General features: G+C 38.4%; 1 protein-coding gene across 2 annotated transcripts in view; it reads left to right on the top strand.

Annotated features, from left to right (window-relative positions):
- The window catches only part of NCK1 (NCK adaptor protein 1), a 93,594-nt gene extending 70,766 nt beyond the window's left edge, over nt 1-22,828 (top strand). The window contains exons 4-5 of one of the 2 annotated variants that reach the window (XM_062214258.1): nt 17,604-18,316; nt 20,907-22,828. In XM_062214258.1, the coding sequence (XP_062070242.1) occupies nt 17,604-18,316; nt 20,907-21,101 (908 nt within the window). In that variant the 3' untranslated portion in view covers nt 21,102-22,828. The remainder of the gene's footprint in view (nt 1-17,603; nt 18,317-20,906) is intronic. The other variant, XM_062214266.1, reaches the window with a different exon arrangement.
- The last annotated feature ends 2,314 nt before the right edge of the window (nt 22,829-25,142 follow it).

Below are 25,142 nucleotides of genomic sequence, written 5' to 3'. Positions count from 1 at the left end.
AATTAATTTTTATTAATATTACTAGGAAATTTTCCAAATTTTCTGATATTATTGAGATAGCTTTAGCAAGGTTTATTTCTCTGTAAGACTTAAGAAATCGCTGTTAACTTTATTACAATACTATGGTTATTACTACCTTTATTTCTGAGAAGGTGCTTGGAAATATCGGTAGTATATAGTTAGATAGTATAATGATGTAAATCCAACTTGTGCATTGGATAACCTTCTTTTCCTTAGCATTTCTGCATCTCTTTTTGGTAACTCAAATGTCTCATTTAATGGGTTTGTTTCACAGTGATTGTGCTGGTGGAGACATTGTTTGAAAGCTTAGAAAAAGGAAAAATAAATGCTACAGTATATTTTTAAGTGTTAGGAAATATATAGGCTTTAAAACTCCTTCTAAAATAAGTCTGAAGAATAGGTTACTTTTTTGACCATTATGATTTACTTATTTTACAGATTCTGTTATAGTTTATGAGGAAAAAAGTTTTGGAAAGAGAAGCTTCAGAAAAAGTTTCTATTGCTTGGGTGTGGGCCAGGTCACATGGATTGGGTGTGGGAAGTTTCAGTGTTGCAGAACAGACCAGGAAGCTCCCTGAGAATTATCCTGAGCTGTGTTAACAAGCTTACAAAAGAGAACACAGAATTTGTATTCAAAATGGAATGGTTAAACGTCTTTAAAGATTTTTTCAGTAAGTTATTCTGTTTATTAGATCTGTAGTTTTCTTATTACAGTTTTTGGATTAGATTTTTCCTTTTTGTGAATTTAAAGGGAAACCGTAGAGAGAACTTGTTCAGTTTTTATAAGCTGGTACTTTTGTGTTGTTTCATACAAGCTGAATTATTGATCATGTATCAAATAACATTAGTTTAACTGCGTAAGATAATTTTTAAATATGAGTATGATATTTAAATAACACATAAGGGAAGGATAAAAATGTTTGGGTTTCATACAGTTCTAGTTCAGTAATTTTCAGCTTAGCACAAACATTTGAAGTGAAATCAATGGTAAACAATGAAAAACATTAGAAAAAAATAATTAGGTGAGCAAACTCCTTCATCTTTGACTTCTTAGTTAACATGATATTGCTTTACTACTTTTCACTTAGAGTAACAGTATAAAGAATGATATTTAATGGAAAGCACTAGTAAAATACTGAAGAGTCTAATATTAGAAGAGTCTAATCCGTATGTCTACTGATGACTTTTTATGATCTTATGATACTGAGTTTGATTTGATCTTGAGTATTGGTGTTTCTAGAAAAATGAGCAGAAGAATTGTTGTGCAAGATTTTTATGTACAAAGAGCCTTGAGGAAACAAGAGTTACCTGGTGAGAGATTACAGAAAAGTACAAAACAAAGAAAGAGTAACCACTTTCTCTAAAAAACAAACAAAAAGTGACTACAATGTTAACATTTATTTATTTAGTTAGCTTTGGTGTCTAAGTGAGTCCCTCTGGAATATGTCTCTTAACTTCAGTTTACTTTTTGGAGTGTTATTAAGTCAGATCTTTGCATTTCCATTTTTTGAGTGATCTTTCCTTTTAGAGATTTATTGGTTTATTTATTAATTTGCTGATCAGCCATTTTTTATTGAGTGCCTACTACAAACGAAGATCGGAGTAATAAAAAAAGAGGGTGAAAAGAGTATGTTGTATCACCAATACAGAGATTCAATATATTTCATCTTAACAATGCAATGATAAAATTAACATTTTCTCTACTGATCTTATGGAACTGTTAGTTAACCTTAAGTACATTTTTATACTGAGGGTCAGGGTTTGAGATTTGTAGCCATATCATTTCTTTCTTGAGTTATTGCAACACACCGAAGTTTATACATCTCTTGCCAGGTAGCTCATCAGGAGAGACAAGGCTAGGCTATTTATCAGTCTACTCCTCAAATGGACTTTAAAAAATAGAGAAAAAAAGGATATGGTGCATCTTGTGTAATAGCCAGAATACCCTTGAAAACAAAATTGCCCAGTGTTTTAGATAAAACAAAATAATAAAAAATAACATGTGTAGATGAAATAAACAGGTGAAAATACAAAAATTCGAATAGCCTATAATGGAAAGAATACCATATATTTGGTTTTAGAATTCCTTAGTTCTGTTTTCTGATATACCATTAACCAGCCTTATGACCTAGGGTATATAATTAAACCTTCCTGATTTTCTGAGAGTTGAGTAAGACTAGATGATCCTGGAAAGTCCCTTCTAACTCTAAAAGTTTTATGGTCCTGGTGAAAATAGATGGTCATGTGTATGTCATAAGAGTTGGGGGAATCTGTTAGGGAGAAATTGGTTTTGAGGAAGCACACATAAGAGCAGAAGTATTGTTCAATAAGCAATTAGAAGTGGTAGTAATACTTTCTTGGTGCTCATTCTGTTGTCCATTATTCATTCATTCAGATGAAGGGGAAATGACATGCTTAAAAAGTAGGCAAGACTAATACTGGAAAATTTAACGTAATACATTAGATTCACAGAATATTTGAAAGTTTAAAATCGAGATATAAATAAGATATATGGGAACAGGTGTTAATATAAAATGTTGCATGAAGTTTTTAAAGAAGTTGAAAAAAAATGCTGAGAACTTATCTTGGCAACAGTTGATATGAGTGAAAGACTGAGGAAGAGCTGTTGGGTAATGTAGGTGGGGAAGTCTCAGCACAGTCCTTGGTGGCATTGGTTCAAGTTTGTGGGATGCTCAAGTGAAGGGATCCAGTAAGCTCCCTTTTGTATGTGCTGGGGCCAAATAAACTATGATGTAGTTATTCACTTTGGATAGATACCCTTTAATGATGATATTGAGAAACTTGAATGCTTCCAAACACTGACATCCAGTATATCAAGGATTTGCAAGCCAAGTTGCATAAAGAATAGTTATGGGTACAGAGATTTGTGTCAGGAAAAGGACAGATACCACACAAAGACAGAATGTTCAGAATGCTTAACCATGTTCTTAAACTTTTGAGAAGTTTAATAATGCATTATTTTGCTTAAAATGTAGTGCTGTAGGAAGAGAAAAGTAAAACCAGTGGAGATGAGAAGATTGAAAGTTGTACTAACTCTTCTGGAACAAAGCTAATGTCTGCCTCAGAGTTGTATACTTCCTCAGTGCTTAGATCTGAGAATTTCCCTCTTAACTCCACAGTCAGATCCAACTATATAATAACAAAGGTTCAGGTAATTAAATTGAATACCAGAAGCACTAAGAGGTAGGAAAGTAACAACTGCCATTGATTGAGTGCCTGCTCTGTATTGTACTTTGAACTGTGTTAAGTGCTTTACATACACTTAAGTTTTTTTCCCAAAAATGTTATGAAGTAAGTACTTACTGTAGACCTCTATTTCACAGACAAGGAAATAACTGAATAACCAAGATCATACAACCAGGAGCAGAATTAAAATTTAAACTTATTTCTCGTCAAAGTTTTTATGGAATGACTTTTATGACCAAAGAGTAGAGAGAGAATTATAATCAAGCAATGGATTAGAAGGGTTTGATGCAAAAAGGACTAATTTAGATTCGATGATGTGGTGAACTGCGAAGTCAAGAAAGGCAGTGTTCTGAAAGTGCCCCCAAAATTCATAGACTGAAACCTAATCACCGTGATGGTATTAATAGGTTAAAGTCTTTGAGAAGTGACTAAATCATGAAAGTTGAGCCCTTATAAATGGGATTAGTTGCCTTATAAAAGAGGCCCAAGGAAGCTTTGCTTGTTCCTTTTACCAGTTGAGAGGTAAAATTTGCTATCCATGAAGAACTGGCCTTTTCAAGCCACAATCTGTTGGTACCTTGAGCTTGGACTTCCCAGCCTCCAGATCTATGAGAAATTAGTTAGTGTTATTTATACTTTACCCAGTTTATAGTATTTTTATTACAGAAACCTGAATGAATTAAAGAAGAATTTAGAAAAGGTAATAAGTTGATCTGAGGGATACCTGTTATGAAAGGATAAAATTATTGCTGGTTACAGCATAATTGAGAAATGAGATATTAATGCTTAATGTTTATGTAACTTGGTAAAGTACTTTGCATCTGCTGGCATTGATATCAGGAAATTGAAAAGGCCATTTTCTAGTAATAGAAACAAAGAGCAATAAAGTAGGCCCTTCTCAAAGAGTTGTAAATTGGGAATAATACAGCCTACCTACTATGTGTGCATTTCTTCAGTCATTCACATTGTAATCTCAAATAGAACATGTAATACAGGCCAGGTACTGAGAATAGATAAGTAATTGAAAACATGGTAGGCTGGTGCCGTGGCTTAACAGGCTAATCCTCTGCCTTGCGGCACCGGCACACCGGGTTCTAGTCCCACTTGGGGTGCCGGATTCTATCCCGGTTGCCCCTCTTCCAGGCCAGCTCTCTGCTATGGCCCGGGAAGGCAGTGAAGGATGGCCCAAGTGCTTGGGCCCTGTGGGAAACCAGGAAAAGCACCTGGCTCCTGGCTTCAGATCAACACGATGCGCCGGCCGCAGTGGCCATTGGAGTGTGAACCAATGGCAAAAAGGAAGACCTTTCTCTTTGTCTCTCTCTCTCTCTATCCACTCTGCCTGTCCAAAAAAAAAGAAAAGAAAACATGGTGTTTAGTCTGATGAGAAGCAAATACTGGCACACAGAGTGTTAAGTGTTATAGTAAAAATATTTACCAAGAATAATAGTGACACAAAGGAATCAGTTCTGATTTGGGGAGGGATAGTGAAATCTTCAGGAGGAAGAGACCTGGACTGAATCTTGAAGAATGAATATGAGAGAGTGTTGTAAGCAGAAAAATATCATATTCAAAGATCAGAGCCTTAAAAGAGTATGGTTTTGGGGCTGATGTTGTGATCCAGTAGGTTAAACTATTGCTTGCAATGCCAGCATCCCATGTTAGAGCAGTGGTTTCAGTCTTGGTTGCTTCGCTTCTGATCAAATTCCCTGCTAATGTGCCTGGGGTGGCATCAGAAGATGGCCCAAATACTGGAGCCTTGCTATCCACGTGGGAGACCTCGTTGGAATTCCAGGCTTCTGTCTTTAGCCCATCCCAACCCTAACCCTTTGAACCAATGGATGAAAGATCTCTGTCTCTCCCACTCTCTCTTTCACTCTGCCTTCCAAATAAATAAATAAGAAATTAATGTTTTTTGGGAAAAAGTTTTGGTTTTTTTTGGGGGGGGGTAATTCTAAGGAGGTTGATAATGACTGCAGCATTAGTTACGTAGTATCTCTGTCAGGGAAACAAGTAAGACATTGAAGAAATGCTTAGACGAGAGAATATAGAGGACTTTGGGTTGCATAGAAAACACATATTCTTTCCCTTAAATATTCCTGGCTTCTAAAATTAAAATTGAATGTTTTGTGTCTTCTCACTTGGGAGTTTAATTGTTGGGTCTGTGTAAAAATTCTTGATTTTTTTGATAATTTATAATTTTAGACCTTTTTCAGAATGAAATTTTGAAATTAGTCTGTTTTTAGGTCAAAAAGATTTTATTGTTTTTGTTTATGTCAGTGCTCAATTTTTCTCGATTTAGAAAATTTTTACCGAATTTCCGCTATGTATACAATTTTGAACAGTATGGGAAATGCAAAAGATGAAGGAGACAGATCATTCCTCTCTTGTATCCTATGTACTGGCAAATGGAATTAGAAGACAAATACAAAGGGTAGACATTGAGCTTAATGGTTAATGTGCCAGTTAAGACTCCTGTGTCCCATATCAGAGTACTTGGGATTAAAGCTGAACTCCAGGGCCGGTGCCATGGCTCAACAGGCTAATCCGCCTTGCGGCACCGGCACACCGGGTTCTAGTCCCGGTCGGGGCACCGGATTCTGTCCCAGTTGCCCCTCTTCCAGGCCAGCTCTCTGCTGTGGCCCAGGAGTGCAGTGGAGGATGGCCCAAGTGCTTGGGCCCTGCACCCCATGGGAGACCAGGAGAAGCACCTGGCTCCTGGCTTTGGATCAGTGTGGTACGGCGGCCATTGGAGGGTGAACCAACGGCAAAGGAAGGCCTTTCTCTCTGTCTCTCACTATCCACTCTGCCTGTCAAAAAAAAAAAAAAAAAAAAAAAAAAGGCTCGACTCCAGCCCCTGACTCCAACTTTCTGTTGATGTAGACCCTAGGAGGCTGTAGTGATGGCTCAAGTATTTGGATTCCTGCTACTCACATGGGAGACCTGGATTGAATTCCTAGTTCACAGCTTCTGCACTGGGGATAGGACCTGGCTATTTTGGGCATTTGGGGAGTGAACTAGTGGATAGGAACTCTTTCTTTTAAAATAAATAACTAAAAGGATAAACCCAGATAAAGAGGTAATACGGATACCGCAGAAGTACAAGGGGACTTTTAAAAGCCTGGAAAAATGGAATGAAAAATAGTTATTTTGATGCAGATAATTTTGAAATCCATATAAGAAGTCTTAAAAATTTTTGAATTTGATTTTCCATGAATGTTTTGAAGCACCGTCCTACAAGGTATTAGAAGAGAGCTTATACATTATTGGGGCTTGGAGGTGAGAAATGAAGGTTGTAAAACAGAGCAATAGAATTAATAAAATAATAATAAAATTATTACTTGAAATATTTTTGAATGGTTAGTTTTTTTTTTTTTTTTTTTTTTTTTTTTTTTTTTGATTTTTCTTTATTTACTTGAGAAGTAGAGTTACCGGCAGAGAAAGGGAGAGATAGAGAGAAAGGTCAGTCCTTCCGCTGGTTCACTCCCTAGATGGCCTCAATGGGTGAAGCTGAGCCGAAGCTGAACCTATCTGGAGCCAGGAGCTTCTGGGTCTTCCCATGCAAATGCGGGGGCCCAAACATTTGGGCAGTCCCCTACTGCTTTCCCAGGCCATAGTAAAAAGCTGGATCAGAAGAGCAGCCAGGGCATGAACTGGCTACCCATATGGGATGCCAGTGCTGCTAATTAGATTTTTGAGAGATGCTACGCCACAGTCCTGCCTCTGAATGGTTAGATTTTTGTGAGACAGGTTTTAAGAAGAAATTAGCCAACAAGGTAAATTAACTCATGAAGTTAGAAACATTTGGGAGATGCAAAATATCCCATTTTTAGTAAAAATCAGGGTCATTTGTTAAAATTTACAGCAATGTAAAAAGATGTTTTTATTTAACATTTACTGTATAATTTTGCTATTTACTCAATTATAACTTTTTTTAAGTAAGTGGTACTTTCTTTGTTTATAAACTCAGAAAAGTGAAATGTCTTGTTTAAGATTCCATATCTGATAAGTGGTAGGCTGGGATTTGAACCCAAAGTTTGATTTAGGGTCTATGCCTTTTTTAAATAGTCTATACTGTAAACCTGAGAAGGAAGACTACACTCCAGAGAGGACAGTAGATTCTAGGTAGTCTATTTCTCTTGATTTGATAGGCAATGAAGAGCCACTGTTGACTTTTGAGTGGTAGTGTCATGTGATTGCAGCTGTATTTATAGGAACATTAGACTGGTCAATGTGGCATTTGAACTGTGGTAAGGTTTGCATTGAATCTGTGTATCAGTTTGAATGGCATTGCCATGTAACATAGACTATAATTTCATTTATTTAGGTTGTCTTTAATTTTTCAGAAGTATTTTGTAATATTTAGTGTACAAATGTTATTCTTTGGTTATATTTATTTCTGTGTATTTTATCCTAAAAATGTTATTATAAATGGAATTTTCTTAATTTTCTCTTTTGAGTGTTCATTGATAATCTAGAAAAATACAACTCACTTTTGTATTATCTTATATCTAACAACTTTAGTAAATTTTTATGTGTAGAGCTTTTTTTTTTTAGGATGGTCTATAAGATCATATCTGTAAAATAAAGATTATATTACTTCTTTTCTACTTTAAATGCCTGTTATTTCTTTTTCTTTCCTGATTGATCTGGCTGGCACTTCCAATATAATGTTGAATAGAAGTGGCATCCTTATCTTAGGAGTAAAGCTTTTTTAGGTAACTTTTTGGTAAATCTCCTTTACTATTTCAAGGAAGTTTCCATTTAATTCTAGTTTGCTGAGTGTTATGAAAGAGTTTTTGATTTTGCTCAGTGCTTTTTCTGTATCAGATCAGATGTTCATTCCCCCCTTCATTCTGCTCATGTGGTAGATTATATTGAGTGATTTTCATATGTTGAACCACCCTTACATAAATCCCAGTTAGTCATGTTGTCCAATCCTTTTAAAATGCTCTTGGATTCAGTTTGCTAGTATAGGTGATCCTATTTTTCATGAACTCTGTATTTGTGAATTTATTTCCTTGTTAAAATGTGTTTGTGAACCCTATATTGATACTCTTGGTGCTTCTTTGGACTTGCATAGAATGGCAAATAATTTGAGTCACTTGATGTATACACGTTGTTCCACCTTGTTTCAGCTCTCATACTGTAAACAAGTATCCTTTTCACAGTCTTAGGACCATATGCTTTGAATTTTTCTGCCTTTTTGTCATTAAAATGGCTCCCAAATGTGTTGAAGTGTTGTCTATTGTTCCTAAACAGGAATAATGATTTGCCTTACAGAAAAAAAAAAAATTTCAGGCACTAATTATAGTAATGTTAGTTGTCAGGTTAATAAGTCACAATATGATAAAGTATCTTTAAAGAGAAACACAAAAAACAAGGTCATATACTGATTGACTATGTAGTAACCAGAGGCTTTATCTGCTTTTCTTCTAGGAGCAGTTGTTCAGTATTTGCTAACTCTGTATTCGTGGTGACTATCAAACCTAACTACCGTGCAGATTTGAATAGATTGGATTTTGAGGATTTGATGTATATCTATAAGCAATATTGGCCTGTTAATTTTCTTCTGATGGCTTTGGTATTGGAGCAAATGCTGGCCTCATAGAACAGTTCAGGAAATGTTTTCTCTCTCTCCTCTTTTCTTTTTAGAGAAGTTTGAGAAACATTAGTATCCGCCAGCGCCGTGGCTTAACAGGCTAATCCTCTGCCTTGCAGCGGCGGCACACTGGGTTCTAGTCCCGGTCGGGCTGCTGGATTCTATCCTGGTTGCCCCTCTTCCAGGCCAGCTCTCTGCTATGGCCTGGGAAGACAGTGGAGGATGGCCCAAGTGCTTGGACCCTGCACCCACATGGGAGACCAGGAGAAGCACCTGGCTCCTGGCTTTGGATCAGCGAGATGTGCTGGCCGCAGCGGCCATTGGAGGGTGAACCAATGGCAAAAAGGAAGACCTTTCTCTCTGTCTCTCTCTCTCTCTCACTATCCACTCTGCCTGTCAAAAAAAAAAAAAAAAAGAAAATATTAGTATTAAGTCTTTAAATATTGGTCATATTCACCTGTGAAGCCTGGTAGTCTTGGGCTTTGCTTTGTTGAGAGATTTTTGATTACTGGTTCAATCGTATATGTTACAGAGTTGTTCAAGTTTTTGTCTTCTGTAGTCAGTTTTGGTAGTTTATGAGTTTCTTGGAATTCATCTTTTTCATCTAAGCTAACTAATTTGTTGGCAAACAGTTGTTTGTAAAATTTTTTTACAATCCTTGTAAAATTTCTATTAGATCTGTAATGATATTCTAACTTCACTTCTGGTTTGGTTTTATTTTATTCTATTTTTTGAAAAGATTTATTTATTCAAGAGAGAGAGAGAACGAGAGAGAGAGAGCATATGCAAGCTTCCATCCACTGGCTTACTCCTCCAGTGACCACAGCTGCTAGAACTGCGCCAGGCTGAAACCAGGAGGCAGGTATTTCACAGAGGCGGTAGGGGCCCGAACACTTGGGTCATCTTCCACTGCTTTTCCCAGGCACTTTAGCAGGGAATTGGAAAGAAGTAGAGCAGCTGGGACACAAATCAGTGCCCATTTAGGATGCCTACATCATAGACCGCAGCTTTACCTGCTGCGCCACAACACCAACCTCTTCGGATTTGTTTTTAAGATTTATTTATTTGAAAGGCAGTGTGACAGAGTGAGGTCAGTGGGTCCTTCATCCACTGGCTCGTGCCTTGAATGGGCACATCAGCAAGAGTTAGGCCAGGAATCAGGAACTCTATCTGAATCTCCCACATGGGTTTCAGGGGCCAAACTACTAGGGGTATCTCCACTGCCTTCTTCTTCTTCTTTTTTTTTTTTTAAACAGGCAGAGTGGACAGTAGAGGGAGACAGAGAGAAAGGTCTTCCTTTTTGCCGTTGGTTCAACCTCCAATGGCCGCCGCGGTAAGCGCGCTGCGGCCAGTGCACCGCACTGTTCCGATGGCAGGAGCCAGGTGCTTCTCCTGGTCTCCCATGGGGTGCAGGGCCCAAGAACTTGGGCCATCCTCCACTGCACTCCCTGGCCACGGCAGAGAGCTGGCCTGGAAGAGGGGCAACCGGGACAGGATCGGTGCCCCAACCAGGACTAGAACCCGGTGCGCCGGTGTCGCAAGGCGGAGGATTAGCTTAGTGAGCCACGGTGCTGGCTCCACTGCCTTCTTAAGTACATTAGCAGGAAGCTGGATTGAAAGCAGAGCAACCAGGACTTGTACCAGCGCTCTGATATGAGATGGCAGTATCGGAAGCAACTGTAACCAATGCCAGCCCTTTCATTTCTGCTTTTAATTATTTGAATTCTCTTTCTTTATCTGATGTTCTACCTTTCTGTCCATACCCTTCTGTCTCTTAGTCTATGTAGCTAAAGATTTATCAGTTTTGCTGATGTTTTATTTTGTTAAAAGATTTATTCATTTGAAATGCAGAGTTACAGAAAGAGATGGGGAGAGAGAGAGAGAGATCTTCCATTCATTGCCTTACCTCCCCAAATGGCCTCAACAGCCAGAGCTGGGCCAGTCCAAAGCCAGGAGCCAGGAGCTTCTTCCGGGTCTCCCACATAGGTGTAGGGGCCTAAGTACTTGGGCCATCCTCCCCTACTTTCCCAGGAACATTAATAGGGAGCTAAATTGGAAGTAGAGGAACCAGGACTTGAACTAGGTGCCCATATTGGATGCCGGCTCCATAGGTGGTGGCTTTACCCACTACATCACAACACTAGCCCCACTGATAATTTTTTTAAGTGTTTTTTTTTTTTTTAATTTTAAAGTGTTTTGTGTGTGTGTGTGTGTGTTTTAAATTTTAAAGAGCCCCACTGATATTTTTAAAGAATAAAATTTTGGTTTTGTTAATTCTGTTTTACTATTTTTTGTGTATTTATGCTATTTTTTATTATATCCTTCTACATGCTTTAAATTTCATTGTTTAATTTTTTTGTCATACCATAAATTGTAAATTGTTGGCTTGAATCTTCTTTTTTTATTGCGGTCTTTTAGAGCCATAAAATTCTCTCTGTCCATTGCTTTTTCTTCATCCTATATATTTTTGTATGTTCTTAAAAGTTCTCTCCATACCTGTAGTTTCTGCTTTGACTCAGTGGTCATTTCAGTATGCTGGTTATTTTCCACATGTTTGTAGATTTTCTAATTTTCTGTTAGTTTTTAGGTTAATTCAGTTGTGGTCAGAGGAGGCTTTTTTTTTGTATAATGCTATCAGTCACAGATTTATTGAGACTTGTTCTGTTGCCTAACATCCTGCAGAATGCTGTTTGTTTAGATATGCCTGTTAGATCTAGTTGGTTCATAATGTTGTTCAAGTCTTCTATTTTCTTTATTGTTGCTTGTTGTTTTGGATGGTAGATATTTGCTTGTTCAACTTTTTCTTTCTTTTTTGAAAGGCTTATTTATTTATTTATTTTGAAAGGTAGAGTGATACGACAGGTAGAGACAGAGAGAAAGATCTATCACTCCCCAGATGGCCACAACAGCCAGTGCTGGGTCCATCCAAAGCCAGGAGCCTGGAACTTCATCCAGGTCTCCCACATAGGGGCCCAAGAAGTTCAGCTGTCTTCTGCTGATTTCCCAGGTGCATTAGCAGGGAGCTGGATCAGAAGTGAAGCAGCCAGGAGTAAAACCAATACTCTGTTATGGGATACCAGTGTTACAAATAGTGTTTAACCCACTGTGCTACAACGCTGGCTCCTGGTGATTGTTTCTAAACTATTTTTGTGAGATCTATGTTAATCATGTGTAGCCTTTGAATTCTGTGCTCTATATGGTTAGCAGTCGCTATTTTTTTTTAAAGATTTAAATATTTATTTGAAAGAGTTACACAGAGAGAGGAGAGGCAGAGAATGAGAGGTCTTGCATCTGATGGTTCACTCCCTAGTTGGCTGCAACAGCCGGAGCCGCGCCGATCTGAAGTCAGGAGCCAGAAGCTTCTTCCAGGTCTCCCACGTGGGTACAGGGGCCCAAGCACTTGGGCCATCTTCTACTGTTTTCCCAGGCCATAGCAGAGAGCTGGATTGGAAGTGGAGCAGCCAGGACTCGAACTAGCGCCCATATGGGATGCTGGCACTACAGGCAGCAGCTTTACCCGCTATGCACAGCACCAGCCCCAATTAAGACTTTTTAAAAGAAGGAAGAAGCTCCTGGCCCAGCTCCAGCTGTTGGCGGCCATTTGGGGAGTGAACCAGCAGATAGAAGACCTTCTCTCTCTCTGCCTGCCTCTCTGTAACTCTGCCTTTCAAATAAATAAATAAAATCTTTATTAAAAAGTCTTAATTACTCATATAGATCCTCTTTCTTCTTTTTTCCCAGGCTTTTTTTTTTTTTTTTTTTTTTAAAGGTTTATGTATCTATTTGAAAGCAAGAGATCCCATCCACTGGTTGACTCCCCTAATGGTTACAACTTGTGGGGCCGTGCCAGGCTGAAGCCAGGAACCTGGAACTCCATCTGAGTCTCCCTTGTGGGTTGCAGGGCCCCAAGGACTTGGGCCATCTTCCACTACTTTCCCAGGCACATTAGCAGGGAGGTGGATCTTTCCCAGACCTTTTAATCTCTCTGTTCATTGTCTGATTTGTTGTTCCTTGCTTTAGGCTCCTGTATCAATTAAATGATTTTGGCAGAAACCTCCCAGGAAGATAGGCTAGCCCTGAGAATGTTCCGAGTCAGGAGAAGCCAAGGCAAGCTATTGCACTGATCCTTTAAGGAAGCTTGCCAGACAAGTTGAAATCTACAATTACAGTTCTTTAGGAGTAAGGTCTATATTGCTGCATCTAACATAGGAGTCCAGGTTGCCTTCTTCACAGCCACCACTGACTTGGAATGTGCAGGATTGTAGGCCGAGAATTCAAAATGCCGTAGTGCTCTCTTTACTACAGAGCAGCAGCAGCTTCTTTCTGTATTAAGTCTGCTGTAGTTTTTTGTGTAGTTTTTGGTTTTGTTTTTTCATAAGTTTTTTGTTGTTTGAAACTTCTAGGGTTCTGCAAAACATAGATTCTGACAATATTTGCCAGCACAATAATTGCATTTTGGTAGGAGCCCTGGAGTTCCCTACTTCACTGTTTTTAGTGATGTTACTCCATTGTGATTTTTTTTCAGAATGGTAATACCATTAACTAGTTGTAAGAAAATTGGGACAGGGGCTGGCACTGTGGCATAGAAGGTTAAGCCTCCACCTGCAGTGCCAACATCCCATATCAACACTGGTTCAATTCTCAGCTGCTCCACTTCCTGTCCAGCTTCCTGCTAGTGTGCCTTAAAAGGCAGCAGAGGATGCCCCTGCATCCACATGAAAGACCCAGAGGAGGCTCCTGGCTTCAGCCTGGCCCCAGCCCCGATGTGGCCATTTGAAGGAGTGAACCAATGGAAAGAGAATTTCTCTCTCTCTCTTCTCTCTCTTCTTTTCTCTCTCCTTCTCCCTTTCTCTCTCTCTGTCAAATAAATAAATAAATCTTAAAAAAAAAAAAAAAGAAAATTGGGACAGAGGAAATTGTCTTACAGGTTAAGGAGGGATTATTTTTATTTGGAAATGAGTGTTGGATTTGAGATGCTGTTATAATCTTTAGATATCTAGTGACAATTGAAATTGTAGTACTTGAATTCCAGAAAGAGCTTAGAGCTGCAAAGAGATCTGAGACCCTTCTACATAGAAGTTATAGAAAATGAAAGTGTGTAATTTCCTGGAAATGGAGGGGAAAGCCATGTATGGCATCTTGGGAAACACTTCCAACTAAGGAGTCCATCACGTAATCAGCATTCATTTTGTTCCCACCATTAATGTCAGTACTGCTTAGCACTGGAGTTAACAGGGAATAAGATTTAATTTTCTGCTTTCAGTAAGCTTATGTCTCATATTAAGGAAGACAGACAAGTTAAAAAAGTACAGTGGAATGTTATAATAACAAAGTTCAGAGGAGTTCAGACAGAGGCACACAAAAATATGTAAACAGGAAAGGAGGGGAATTAGGAGACTCTCAGGGAATTAAAAGATGACGCAAACTTAAGAGAGAGAGTGATCTTTGATCTTAATTATTTAATGCATGGAGAATTTGAGATTGCTGAGGAATCTAAAAGGTACTGATTTGGCAGTTAAGGGGATGACAAAGTTTTTTGAAGAATGGTTTTAATAGAGGATCAGATTGGGCCTGGTGCCGTGGCTCACTTGGCTGATCCTCTGCGGCACCAGCATCCCATATGGGCGCTGGGTTCTAGTCCCGGTTGCTCCTCTTCCACTCCAGCTCTCTGCTGTGGCCCGGGAGGGCAGTGGAGGATGGCCCAAGTGCTTGGGCTCCTGCATCCGCATGGGAGACCAGGAGGAAGCACCTGGCTCCTGGCTTCAGATCGGCGCAGCGCCGGCTGTAGTGGGCATTTGGGGAGTGAACCAGCCAAAGGAAGACCTTTCTCTCTGTTTCTCCCTCTCACTCTCTGTAACTCTACCTCTCAAATAAATAAAAATCTTAAAAAAAAAAAAAAAAGAAAGAAAGAAAAGAAAAGAACATAGGGGTGAGGGAGATATTTAAAAAAAATAGAAGATCAGATTATAAAGAGTTGGGGGTGTGAATGAGTAGTGAAAAAGTTGAAGAAAAAGGCCAGGTCACACTTTAAGGAATGATATAGTTTAAAAGAAGTGGTGAGTGACTCTTTTCTTGCATACTAACCACTGAACTCTACTTAACATAGAGGTAACCATGTGTGTATAAAGTTAATAGAAAATAGATCTTAGTAAAAAGTAAGGATGAAAATAAGAAAGGGAAGAGGAAGGGAGGTGGGAGTGTGGGTGGGAGGGCACGCACAGTGGGAAGAATTACCAAAATCCTAAAGTTGTAATTGTGAAATGTATGAAGATTGTAACTGCAAAGCTATATAGTTTTGCATACATTCATATGGACTTACTTCTTAGGGTACAGTTTAAAAACTTGCCATAGGACCCCAAATTCCCTTAAGCTGGCTGGTAAAATAGCAGCTTAAGTGTTATAGAGATCAAATGGGTAGGATTAAATGGTAAAGTGACCATATAGACAGGAACAAGTGTTAAAGTGATCATATAAGGGGCCGGCGCCATGGTGTAGTAGGTTAATCCTCCACCTGTGGTGCCAGTATACCCTATGGGCACCAGTTCTAGTCCCTGCTGCTCCTCTTCCAATCCAGCTCTCTGCTATGGCCTGGGAAAGCAGTAGAAGATGGCCCAAGTGCTTGGGCCACTGCATCCACATGGGAGACCAGGAAGAAGCACCTGGCTCCTGGCTTCAGCTCAGCACAGCACCAGTTGATGCAGCCATTTGGAGAGTGAACCAACAGAAGGAAGACCTTCCTCTGTCTTTTCCTCTCACTGTCTGTAACTCTACCTCTCAGATAAATAGATAAATAAATAAATCTTTAAAAAATAAATAAATAAGTGATAATATAAATAGGACTAAGTGTCTGGAGATAATAATATAGTTAAAAATGAGTGAAGGCTCCAACATGGGAAGCAGTCCATTCAGCAGGCTCATAGAATGACAGTCACTTTAAGTAGTACTCCAGTCTCAGAATCAGCCCTTAAGGTATTCTGATCTGGCTGAAAAGCCAAGGGGAGCATTTCAGGCATGGAAAGCCAAGACACTCTGGCAAAAAATGCTCTACATAAATAAAGTACCTCTGTGGGTGAGACCCAGTGCAGCCACCAAAGAATGTACTTTTCTTTGAAGGGAGGAGAGAATTTCCACTTTGCTTATGGCCTTGACGAGCTAGTGGATCCAAAAGGCTTCCATAGCCAAGGCAGCTCATGTCAAGAGCCTCAGGTGATCACTGATGCCATACATTAGAGTGTTAATTGTTAAATAAACTGTAAGAGTCACTGTGCACTAACTTCCATGCAGCACCTCTGTCCCCAAAGAGTTATATCATGAGACTCAGTAGTAAAACTTGTTCTCAACAATCACTTCTTTTTAGTATATTAAGTGGAGGATATTACTATGTCTTGTAAGTTATAGTTATGTCTAAGAGCTTGCAAAAGATGCATCATTCTTGGGTTCCTCTTTAAAGATAATTAAGTTTCTAAAAGGAAAGAAGAGGGAGGAAGGAAGGGAAAAGAGGAAGGGGAAAAAAGTGCAAAATCACCTTTGAGAAGGAAAAACTGAACAGCCCTTGTGTGCACTATTGAGTAACAGTTTTCTTAGTTTCTTTCTTCCTTCTTTCTTTCCTTCCTTCCTTCTTTCCTTCCTTCCTTTCTTCCTTCCTTCCCTCCCTCTCTCCCTCCCACCACCCCCCCTTTTTTTTTTCTTTTTCTTTCTTGGATTAAACAAGAAAGAGAAGAGGTAGAGGGGTAGGAGAATGGGTGGGAAGAATTACTATGTTCCAAATGCTGTATTTACAAGATACATACAAATAAATTTTAAAAAATTAAAAAGTGGTAGAGCTTAAGAACTTTTATTTTGGAGCAGAAGAGATTTGAGTATTTTTTAGACAATTGAAGAGACTGAGTAGGATGGGAAAGAATCTCAAAGGTCAGAAAAAGCACTGTTAGGACCACAGAAGGATCAGAGTTTGAGGACTTGGATGAAGAAAGAGTATAATGAGAACATTTTGAGACAGTGGGAAGGAATTTGAAAAGTTTACCTAGGCAAGCTTTCTTGGTAAAGCAAAACATGGAACAACAGAGAAAATGCCTTACTAAAGTTGACATGGCATACATTTGTGATAATAGTACTATTTGACAGTTTTCTCATCTTCAACAAATACGTATTAAGCATATGTTGTGTGCTAAGCACTGTATCACGTTCTTGGGGTTGTATCTGTGAACAAATAAAAATATTTTCATACTGGTGGAGGTTCCACATGATTGAATTGAAGGGAAACAAATAATCTGCTATTTTAAAATACACAAGGTAAACAGAGCTACCTGGGAACTAAAGAAGTGAGGAGAAAGCTTACCCAAACTTAACTAAAATTCTCTATTAACATATCTACTGAAAATCTATCATTTTTTCCAGCTAGTTCTAGATTAATAAGTTAAGATGAAGAATATGGGTTTAGTGGAACCTTTATGTATTTAGGTTGTAGGTAAGAGAGAAATCTGTATTTGCATTTAAGAAAAAATTCATTATATTAGGAAAACTTTATGTAGTTACTTCAGAGTCTTTGATAATACAAAAGATGAGAAGGTTAACTCACACAACTGAAGTTAAATCTTTATTTGAATTTGTATCTGATTTTCCAAAGAGTTAATTGTACCACAGAGACTTGTTATCTAAGTGTAAAGGTTATAAAAGGTATACAGAGTTGAAGATCCTTTCTTAATAATGAATAAATTGGTTTTTAGTTAATTATTACTTTATGTTCTCTTCTCATTACCCCTTTTGATTTAAACAGGCATTGGAAAAGTGAAAAGAAAACCTAGTGTGCCGGATTCTGCATCTCCTGCTGACGATAGCTTTGTTGACCCGGGGGAACGTCTCTATGACCTCAACATGCCTGCTTATGTGAAATTTAACTACATGGCTGAGAGAGAGGATGAACTATCACTGATAAAAGGGACAAAGGTGATCGTCATGGAGAAATGCAGTGATGGGTGGTGGCGGGGTAGCTACAATGGACAAATTGGGTGGTTCCCTTCAAACTATGTAACTGAAGAAGGTGACAGTCCTTTGGGTGACCATGTGGGTTCTCTATCAGAGAAATTAGCAGCAGTCGTCAATAACTTAAATACTGGGCAAGTGTTGCATGTGGTACAGGCTCTTTACCCATTCAGCTCATCCAATGATGAAGAACTTAATTTTGAGAAAGGAGATGTCATGGATGTTATTGAGAAACCTGAAAATGACCCAGAGTGGTGGAAGTGCAGGAAGATCAATGGAATGGTTGGTCTGGTGCCAAAAAACTATGTCACCATCATGCAGAATAATCCGTTAACCTCGGGTTTGGAACCATCACCTCCACAGTGTGATTACATTAGGCCTTCACTCACTGGGAAGTTTGCTGGCAATCCTTGGTATTATGGCAAAGTCACCAGGCATCAAGCAGAAATGGCATTAAATGAAAGAGGGCATGAAGGAGATTTCCTCATTCGTGATAGTGAATCTTCGGTAAGTTGATTTTTCAAAGGTGAATGGAAACAGAGCTCTGGGTTTTAAAAAACAAAAACAAAAAACAGATTGGAGAGAAGTAAAGTATCTTTCCCTAAGGTGGTAAGCTGGGACATCAACTTAAATGTTCTGAAGCTGAAGTCAGTATTTGTTCTACCTCTGTCTATTTTTAGTAAAAGATACCTATAGCAGTGTTATACCATGGAGTATGTGACTTTTACTAGCTCTGTTGGCTTCACATACCTAGAATTTTTTCTCTTGCTTTAAACTGAAAAATGGAGGAAATTGAACATTGCCTTCTTCCTTGAGAGTAGAATAATATAGTAGATGAAATTGGGAAAACATTTCTTAAGTTGTTACTGGGTTCAGTGCATAACAAGGTAATCACCACAGTTCCTACAACATATAGGAGATTCCCTAAACTTAAAATTTGATACTTAAATTTCTTCAAAAATTTGTTGTTTAGAAGTTGGAATACACTTATCTTGTATAGCTCAAAAGCCTGTTTTACATTTCCCATGTTTGAAATGCATTTACAATAATAGGAAAATTTTATTGAAATAGCTAGTAAAACTTACAAAACCATGAAAATTGAAGAACATACTTATATTGAGTATTTGGGCTACTGTCTAAGATATTAGAATTTGGTAACACTTATTTTTCTTACAAATGGCTTCTTTCCTTGATGCTTTTCCACTTATCAAATGATGTTTGGCATTGGCTTTGTGTGAATGCAGTTGTACAAAAAATGAATGTCTTATTGTATAAAAGATTGAAAGCAAGTTTGAAGAAAACGAGAGAGAGAGAGAAGAGAGGAGTTATTAATTGAACTTACTGATGTGAAGTTCATGAAAATGAGGCCTGTAGCTAACCCCTCAGAAGAGCTCATAGTTGGTAGGGAAGAGTGATTCATTTTCCTTTAGAGATGCCTGTTCTGGCTCACTGAAACTTTGGGAGTTTGAAAGTATCAAAGAGCCTTCTGGCTTTGATGCATACTATTCAGAAAGAGTGTTAGATTTAAAAAGATGAGCAGTTTGAATGCAAAATACTGTGTATTTCCTTGGGGCTACTTGAACATAAAAATTAGCCAAAGTTACATTTAGTGATATTATTTAATTTGTTTTTTTTAAAGATTTATTTTACTTGAAAGTCAGAATTACACAGAGAGAGAAGGAGAGGCAGAGTGAGAGGGAGAGAGGGAGGGAAGGAGGGAGGAAGGAGGTCGGGAGGAGGTCCTCCATCCGCTGGTTCACTCCCCAGTTGGCCACAATGGCCGGAGCTGCGCCGATCCGAAGCCAGAAGCCATGAGCTTCTTCGGGTCTCCTACACAGGTACTTCAGCCATCCTCTACTGCTTTCCCAGGCCATAGTAGAGAGCTGGATTGGAAGAGGAGCAGCTGGGACTTGAACATTGCTCATATAGGATGCTGGCACTGCAGGCAGCAGCTTTACCTGCAACACCAGCCCCTAGTAATGTAATTCTTAAAGCAGAAGTGTCATGGGCATATTTTATTTGGCCTGCAAAGTGTCTTTTAAACATTTGCCCACATTTAAATATTGATATATTTATTATAAAAATCTAGACTTCAGATTTCCCTTTCAAAATTGGAAGATCTTGGGGTAGATGTTTAGCCTAGCAGTTAAGACCCCTGCATCCCACAATGGAGTACCGAGATTGGGTTCTCGGCTCCAGCTCCTGATTACAGCTTCTTGCTAATGCAGGCCTTGGGAGACAGTGGTGATGGCTCAAGTAATTGGTTTCCCGACCACCTGTATGAGAGACCTGGATTGAGTTCTGGCTCCCAGCAGAGTTCTGGCCCCACCCTGGCCATTGTAGGCATTTGTGTGGGAGTGAAACCAATGAATCTCTGCCCACCCACTGGGGAAAAACCCACTGGGGTGTTTGTACACATATCTATCAGATAAATACACAGTAAGAGTAAAATAAAATTGGAATACTTGCCAACATTGAGGCTGTGTTCCTGCAAGATCACACTTACAGCTGAGGAAATGACCACTTGTTTTAGACTGGCCATACACTGTCTATCTACTCTTCCCTCCCTACCCCTCTTATTTACATTACTCTTTTGACCCTTGTAGGCATTTGAGTTTGTGACATCTCATTAGAGTTCATTTCCCATTGACATTTCCTTACTTTTTGAGACTTCAGAGTATTATCTCTAAGTCAGTTACTGTTAGCAGCAAATTGAAGAGCTGTAGGCTGGATCCCTTAGATTTTTTTTCATGTGTTTCTCCAATAGTCTGGAGAGAAGATAGCTCTAGTGCTTCAGCTGTTAAACTAAAGATTTTCCATTATGTTATGCCATGGGTGCCACAGATGTTGAGACTCTTGACTACATGGATTTCAATTGAGACTCTTATGTTAGCAGGATGGATGATACTGGGCAACTTAGTTTTTTTCCATCTTTAAAAAAATTTGTTTTGAGAAGTAAAGGAGATAGGTAATTTAGCATATAAATAATTTTGCATAGTACTTGTACTTTAGTAAGTCAGCACATTTTATGTTATTAGTTTAATATAAAAATGCTGATAGATGACTTTCAGAATGTTTTTGTTTTTTTCTCTTTCAGCCAAATGATTTCTCTGTATCACTAAAAGCACAAGGAAAAAACAAGCATTTTAAAGTTCAACTCAAAGAGACTGTCTACTGCATTGGGCAGCGTAAATTCAGCACCATGGAAGAACTTGTAGAACATTACAAAAAGGCACCAATTTTTACAAGTGAACAAGGAGAAAAATTATATCTTGTCAAGCATTTATCATGATACTGCTGCTCAGAAGTGACTGCTATACAGCTTTAATTCATCATGTAATTGAAGACTGAGATAACGTTGGTCCAGTCATACTTGATTGGAAATTGCTATTTCTAACTCTATATGAGAATTGACTATATACCATAGGTATTTTTATTATAACTCAGCTCATTCACATATACTACGTATGCAATGCATTCACATAGAACAATTCCTTATCTTTGGTCTTCTGTTATTTACTTTTTTCCTTTTTGCTTTTAATATTAAGGTTTTATATTTTGAAAAAAGTCAAATAATACAGATCAGAAGTCTTTATATGGAAGAATTCCTCTATTGCCATCTGTTTATTTCCTTTTAGTGGCACCCTGTTAGTTTTACGATGGTTTCTCTTCATATAAATTTATATATATAGCATATGGTAAAATAAATTTCTTGGAGAATGTTAATCTTTTCTGTGACTAAATAGCAATAATAAATGAAAAATTAGAAATTATTTTCAGGTATTGTATTTGCCACAGCCATTGTAAATATGAAGTAAAGTATGTCTGCCATTATTTTTAAAAAATGCATTCATCATCTTCAATGTACTGCAAAGCAGGTGGGACATGGGTTAGAAAACAGCTTGTACAATTTTAATTTATAACTGTTGGAAGCAAAAATCACTAAATTCTTCATTTTGGGAGGTTTTTTCTCTTTTGTGGTTATTCAAGAGAACAGAGCAATCTCTAAAATATTTAGCTTAAAACTAAACAGCTGCTGTAGTGTTGCTTTCTCTTGTGTTATTTTACCAAAGCACCTTATATAAGTACGTGTTATATTTATACCAGAGTGAAATAAATTATGTCTGACTTTTGGGGAAATAGGAGGCAGTCAGATACCTATAGTTTTTCTCCCTAAACATCTGTAATTGTTAGAATAGTGTTTCCTGTTTTCATTTCCTACATTTGTTGACTGGAACACTAAAATTGTATATCTGAGGGAAAAGTGGAATGTGCTTATGATTAGGGAGAATTATGTTTCTTTTTTTAAACGTTCTATTTTTATTTACCAGATAGGAGAATGGGTGTCTGGATGAGAGGCTACTGGAAAGTATTGAATCTACTTCTGTAGGCTACAGAAGAAAACCAGCTGTATTTTATGGTCACAGCTTTTCTCTCCATTATTTATTCTGGAGATTAAAATTTAAGCAGGTAACCATCAACATTTTAATAATGGTAACAACTAAAAGCACATAGCTTAGTAAACATTAGAAAGTCATATATTTTCAAAAATGTCTCCAATTCTACCTAAGCCTCTGAATGTTTCCATTGTTTGCTGTTGTAAACATTCAGTACACCAAATTACTGATTGTAACATTGAAATTTTATAATTTATGAGATTGTTCTTTCTCACTTCATTGCTTAAAATACTTTTTTTTTTCTTTATTTAAATCTGAAAACCAGAGACTTACATTGCCACTGGGTGGCAGGCCTGGCTTCTCCCACTAACAGCAGAAATCAACAGATACAATTAAGACATCAGTGTACAAATTTTGATTTATTACTTATGCTTTTAGAGCCTTTAGTTCATTATCTTTCTAACTTGGGTGCTCCTTTGTTATTGAGTGGATAAGTTTAATGTAAATAAAAATCCAATGTGCTTACCCTTTTTGCTGTAAAATCACATAAAATCACAAGAACATAAACTGAGGAAAAGTAGTTGTAAAGTGAAAAGATAGTAAACATCATTTTGTTTAACTTTCACTATAAACTTGATACTTTGTTCTTTGTGGTCCACCCATCATGAAAACAATGCATGTTTCTTTAAAAAAAGGGGGGGGGCAGTTATTACCTTGCATCACAGACTTGAGCATAGCATACCCCAAGCTGATATCATTAAGAACTGGTACCTTAGAAATAGCAGCAGGACTTATCTTAGAAACCAGGGTTCCTTATTGCCAGCTTGATGTTTTCTACATGGTAACAAAAAACCTTCCCTGTGCTTGTTTTTAGACTAGGAGGAGGGTCCTGGGAAGGCAATTTTACAGAAATTTTATTCCACACATGAGGAGATTCTTAGCTATCACATTTATATATACATAGCATATATAGCCCTGCTCAACCAATCCACTTCTATTGCTGTATCTTTTATTTGGTCATAAATCCTTAGGATTCAGTTGAATGTGTGTCCACACACATAGGACACATATCACTTTACACAGTTAACATTAACAATATACATTGAGCACTATTAAAGCCTTTTACACTGTATCACTAAAATAGGAAGGCCAAGTACAATCCATTGTTATTGCTAGAAAAATAAAGACCTAACAGATGTGCAGCTTTGGGTGGTTAGAGGTCATTCTCGTAGATTGGTACCTGGCCTGTAAATCATCTTCAGCGGTGCAATCCATAGGTCACCACTGTCTGTGAGAATTAGGAAAAGTGCCCTTTCCCCAGTCAGGCCTAGTCCCTTCAGAAATCTGAATTTCATCCTTGGTGGGGTGCCTTGTCCAGGTTACTGGACAAGGAATACTGTTCAAACCACATGGTGTTTGAATTGCCAATGTTTGAATATTGGAAATGTCACATAAAATTCAGAGTTCTAATTTATTTTTAAAAGCAAGAAGCTGACAAAGGAGTTGAAATGACCAACTGGAACGTAGTAGGTATGGGGCCTTTATTTTTATCAGTGCACATTGAGGAAAAATTCAGTCCAAACAGGGTAATAAAAAAGTCCCTTCCAAATCCTTATTCTCCTAGTTTATATCTCCAAATCCTGTTACTTTTTTTCTGTACTTTCCCTGTAACATGGAGTGTTTGCTTTAGAATGTGAAAATTCTCGCATTTCAGAAACATTTCAGATGCATTGTCCAAATCAGTAAATTAGGAGTGCAGCATTTGAATACTAGATGGAGGTGTCCTTCGTAATAGTACATTTTTATAGATCTTTAGCTATTTCCAAATTGTTTACAACTTGTCCTTTTTCCTTAAAGGACATGTAATATAAGATTTCTTCATTTTGTATTCTGAACAAAATCCAGCAGATTTTGAAAAAAAAAAAAATGCCAAATTATGGGGGTGGATGTTATGGCACAGTGGGGTAGGCCGCCATTTGGGATGCCCACATCTTGTATTGGAGCGCTGGTTTGAGTCCCAGCTGCTTCACCCCTGATCTAACTTCTGCTACTGCATCCTGGGAGGTAGCAGATGATGGATCAAGTGCTTGGGGCCTGCTACCCACATGGAAGAACTGGCTGGCATTTTGGGGAGTGAATGAGTGGATGGAAGATCTCTCCCTCTTTCTGTCTTTAAAATTATAAACAAGGCTGGCGCCCTGGCTTAACAGGCTAATCCTCCGCCTTGTGGCGCCGGCACACCGGGTTCTAGTCCTGGTTGGGACGCCAAATTCTATCCCGGTTGCCCCTCTTCCAGGCCAGCTCTCTGCTATGGCCCAGGAAGGCAGTGGAGGATGGCCCAAGTCCTTGGGCCCTGCACCCGCATGGAAGACCAGGAGAAGCACCTGGCTCCTGGCTTCGGATCAGTGAGATGCGCTGGCCGCAGTGGCCATTGGAGGATGAACCAACAGCAAAAAGGAAGACCTTTCCTCTCTCTCTCTCTATCCACTCTGCCTGTCAAAAAAAAAAAAAATTATAAACAAGTAATTTCAGACAAGCTTGGTAAGTGTTCTAAACTATGGACAAGGGGAATAATATAGAGAAGAAAGTGATTTGTTCTTGATTTGGTGTCAAGATGAAAACATTTTTTAAAGCTGTTTATGTCTCAATATATGATTATGTCCATGGTTAAACAGTTTTTGTAAGTATTTCTCCATCGTCCATCTATCTAAGTACCTTGCCTCAAATATTTTATTCCTCAGGTGCCAGGCTGGGACAGGCTGGTGCTAGGCTGGGGCACCCTAGCAGTGGAACAGTGAAGAAAATGAACAAAGCTTGCATAATGCCTAATGAAGAAGAGCTCTGATTTTTTTAAGAGTGGCTTGGTGGGTTGGGAAGCAAAAGTGAGGTTGCTAATTTATAGAGGATGATTGAGGGAGGCCTCTGATAAAATTGAC

The sequence above is a fragment of the Lepus europaeus genome, chromosome 2, assembly GCF_033115175.1.
Source record: "Lepus europaeus isolate LE1 chromosome 2, mLepTim1.pri, whole genome shotgun sequence".
Taxonomy (NCBI): Eukaryota; Metazoa; Chordata; class Mammalia; order Lagomorpha; family Leporidae; genus Lepus; species Lepus europaeus.
The sequence above is the reverse complement of the archived record's forward strand: the minus strand, read 5'-3'. Positions and strand labels throughout refer to the sequence as shown.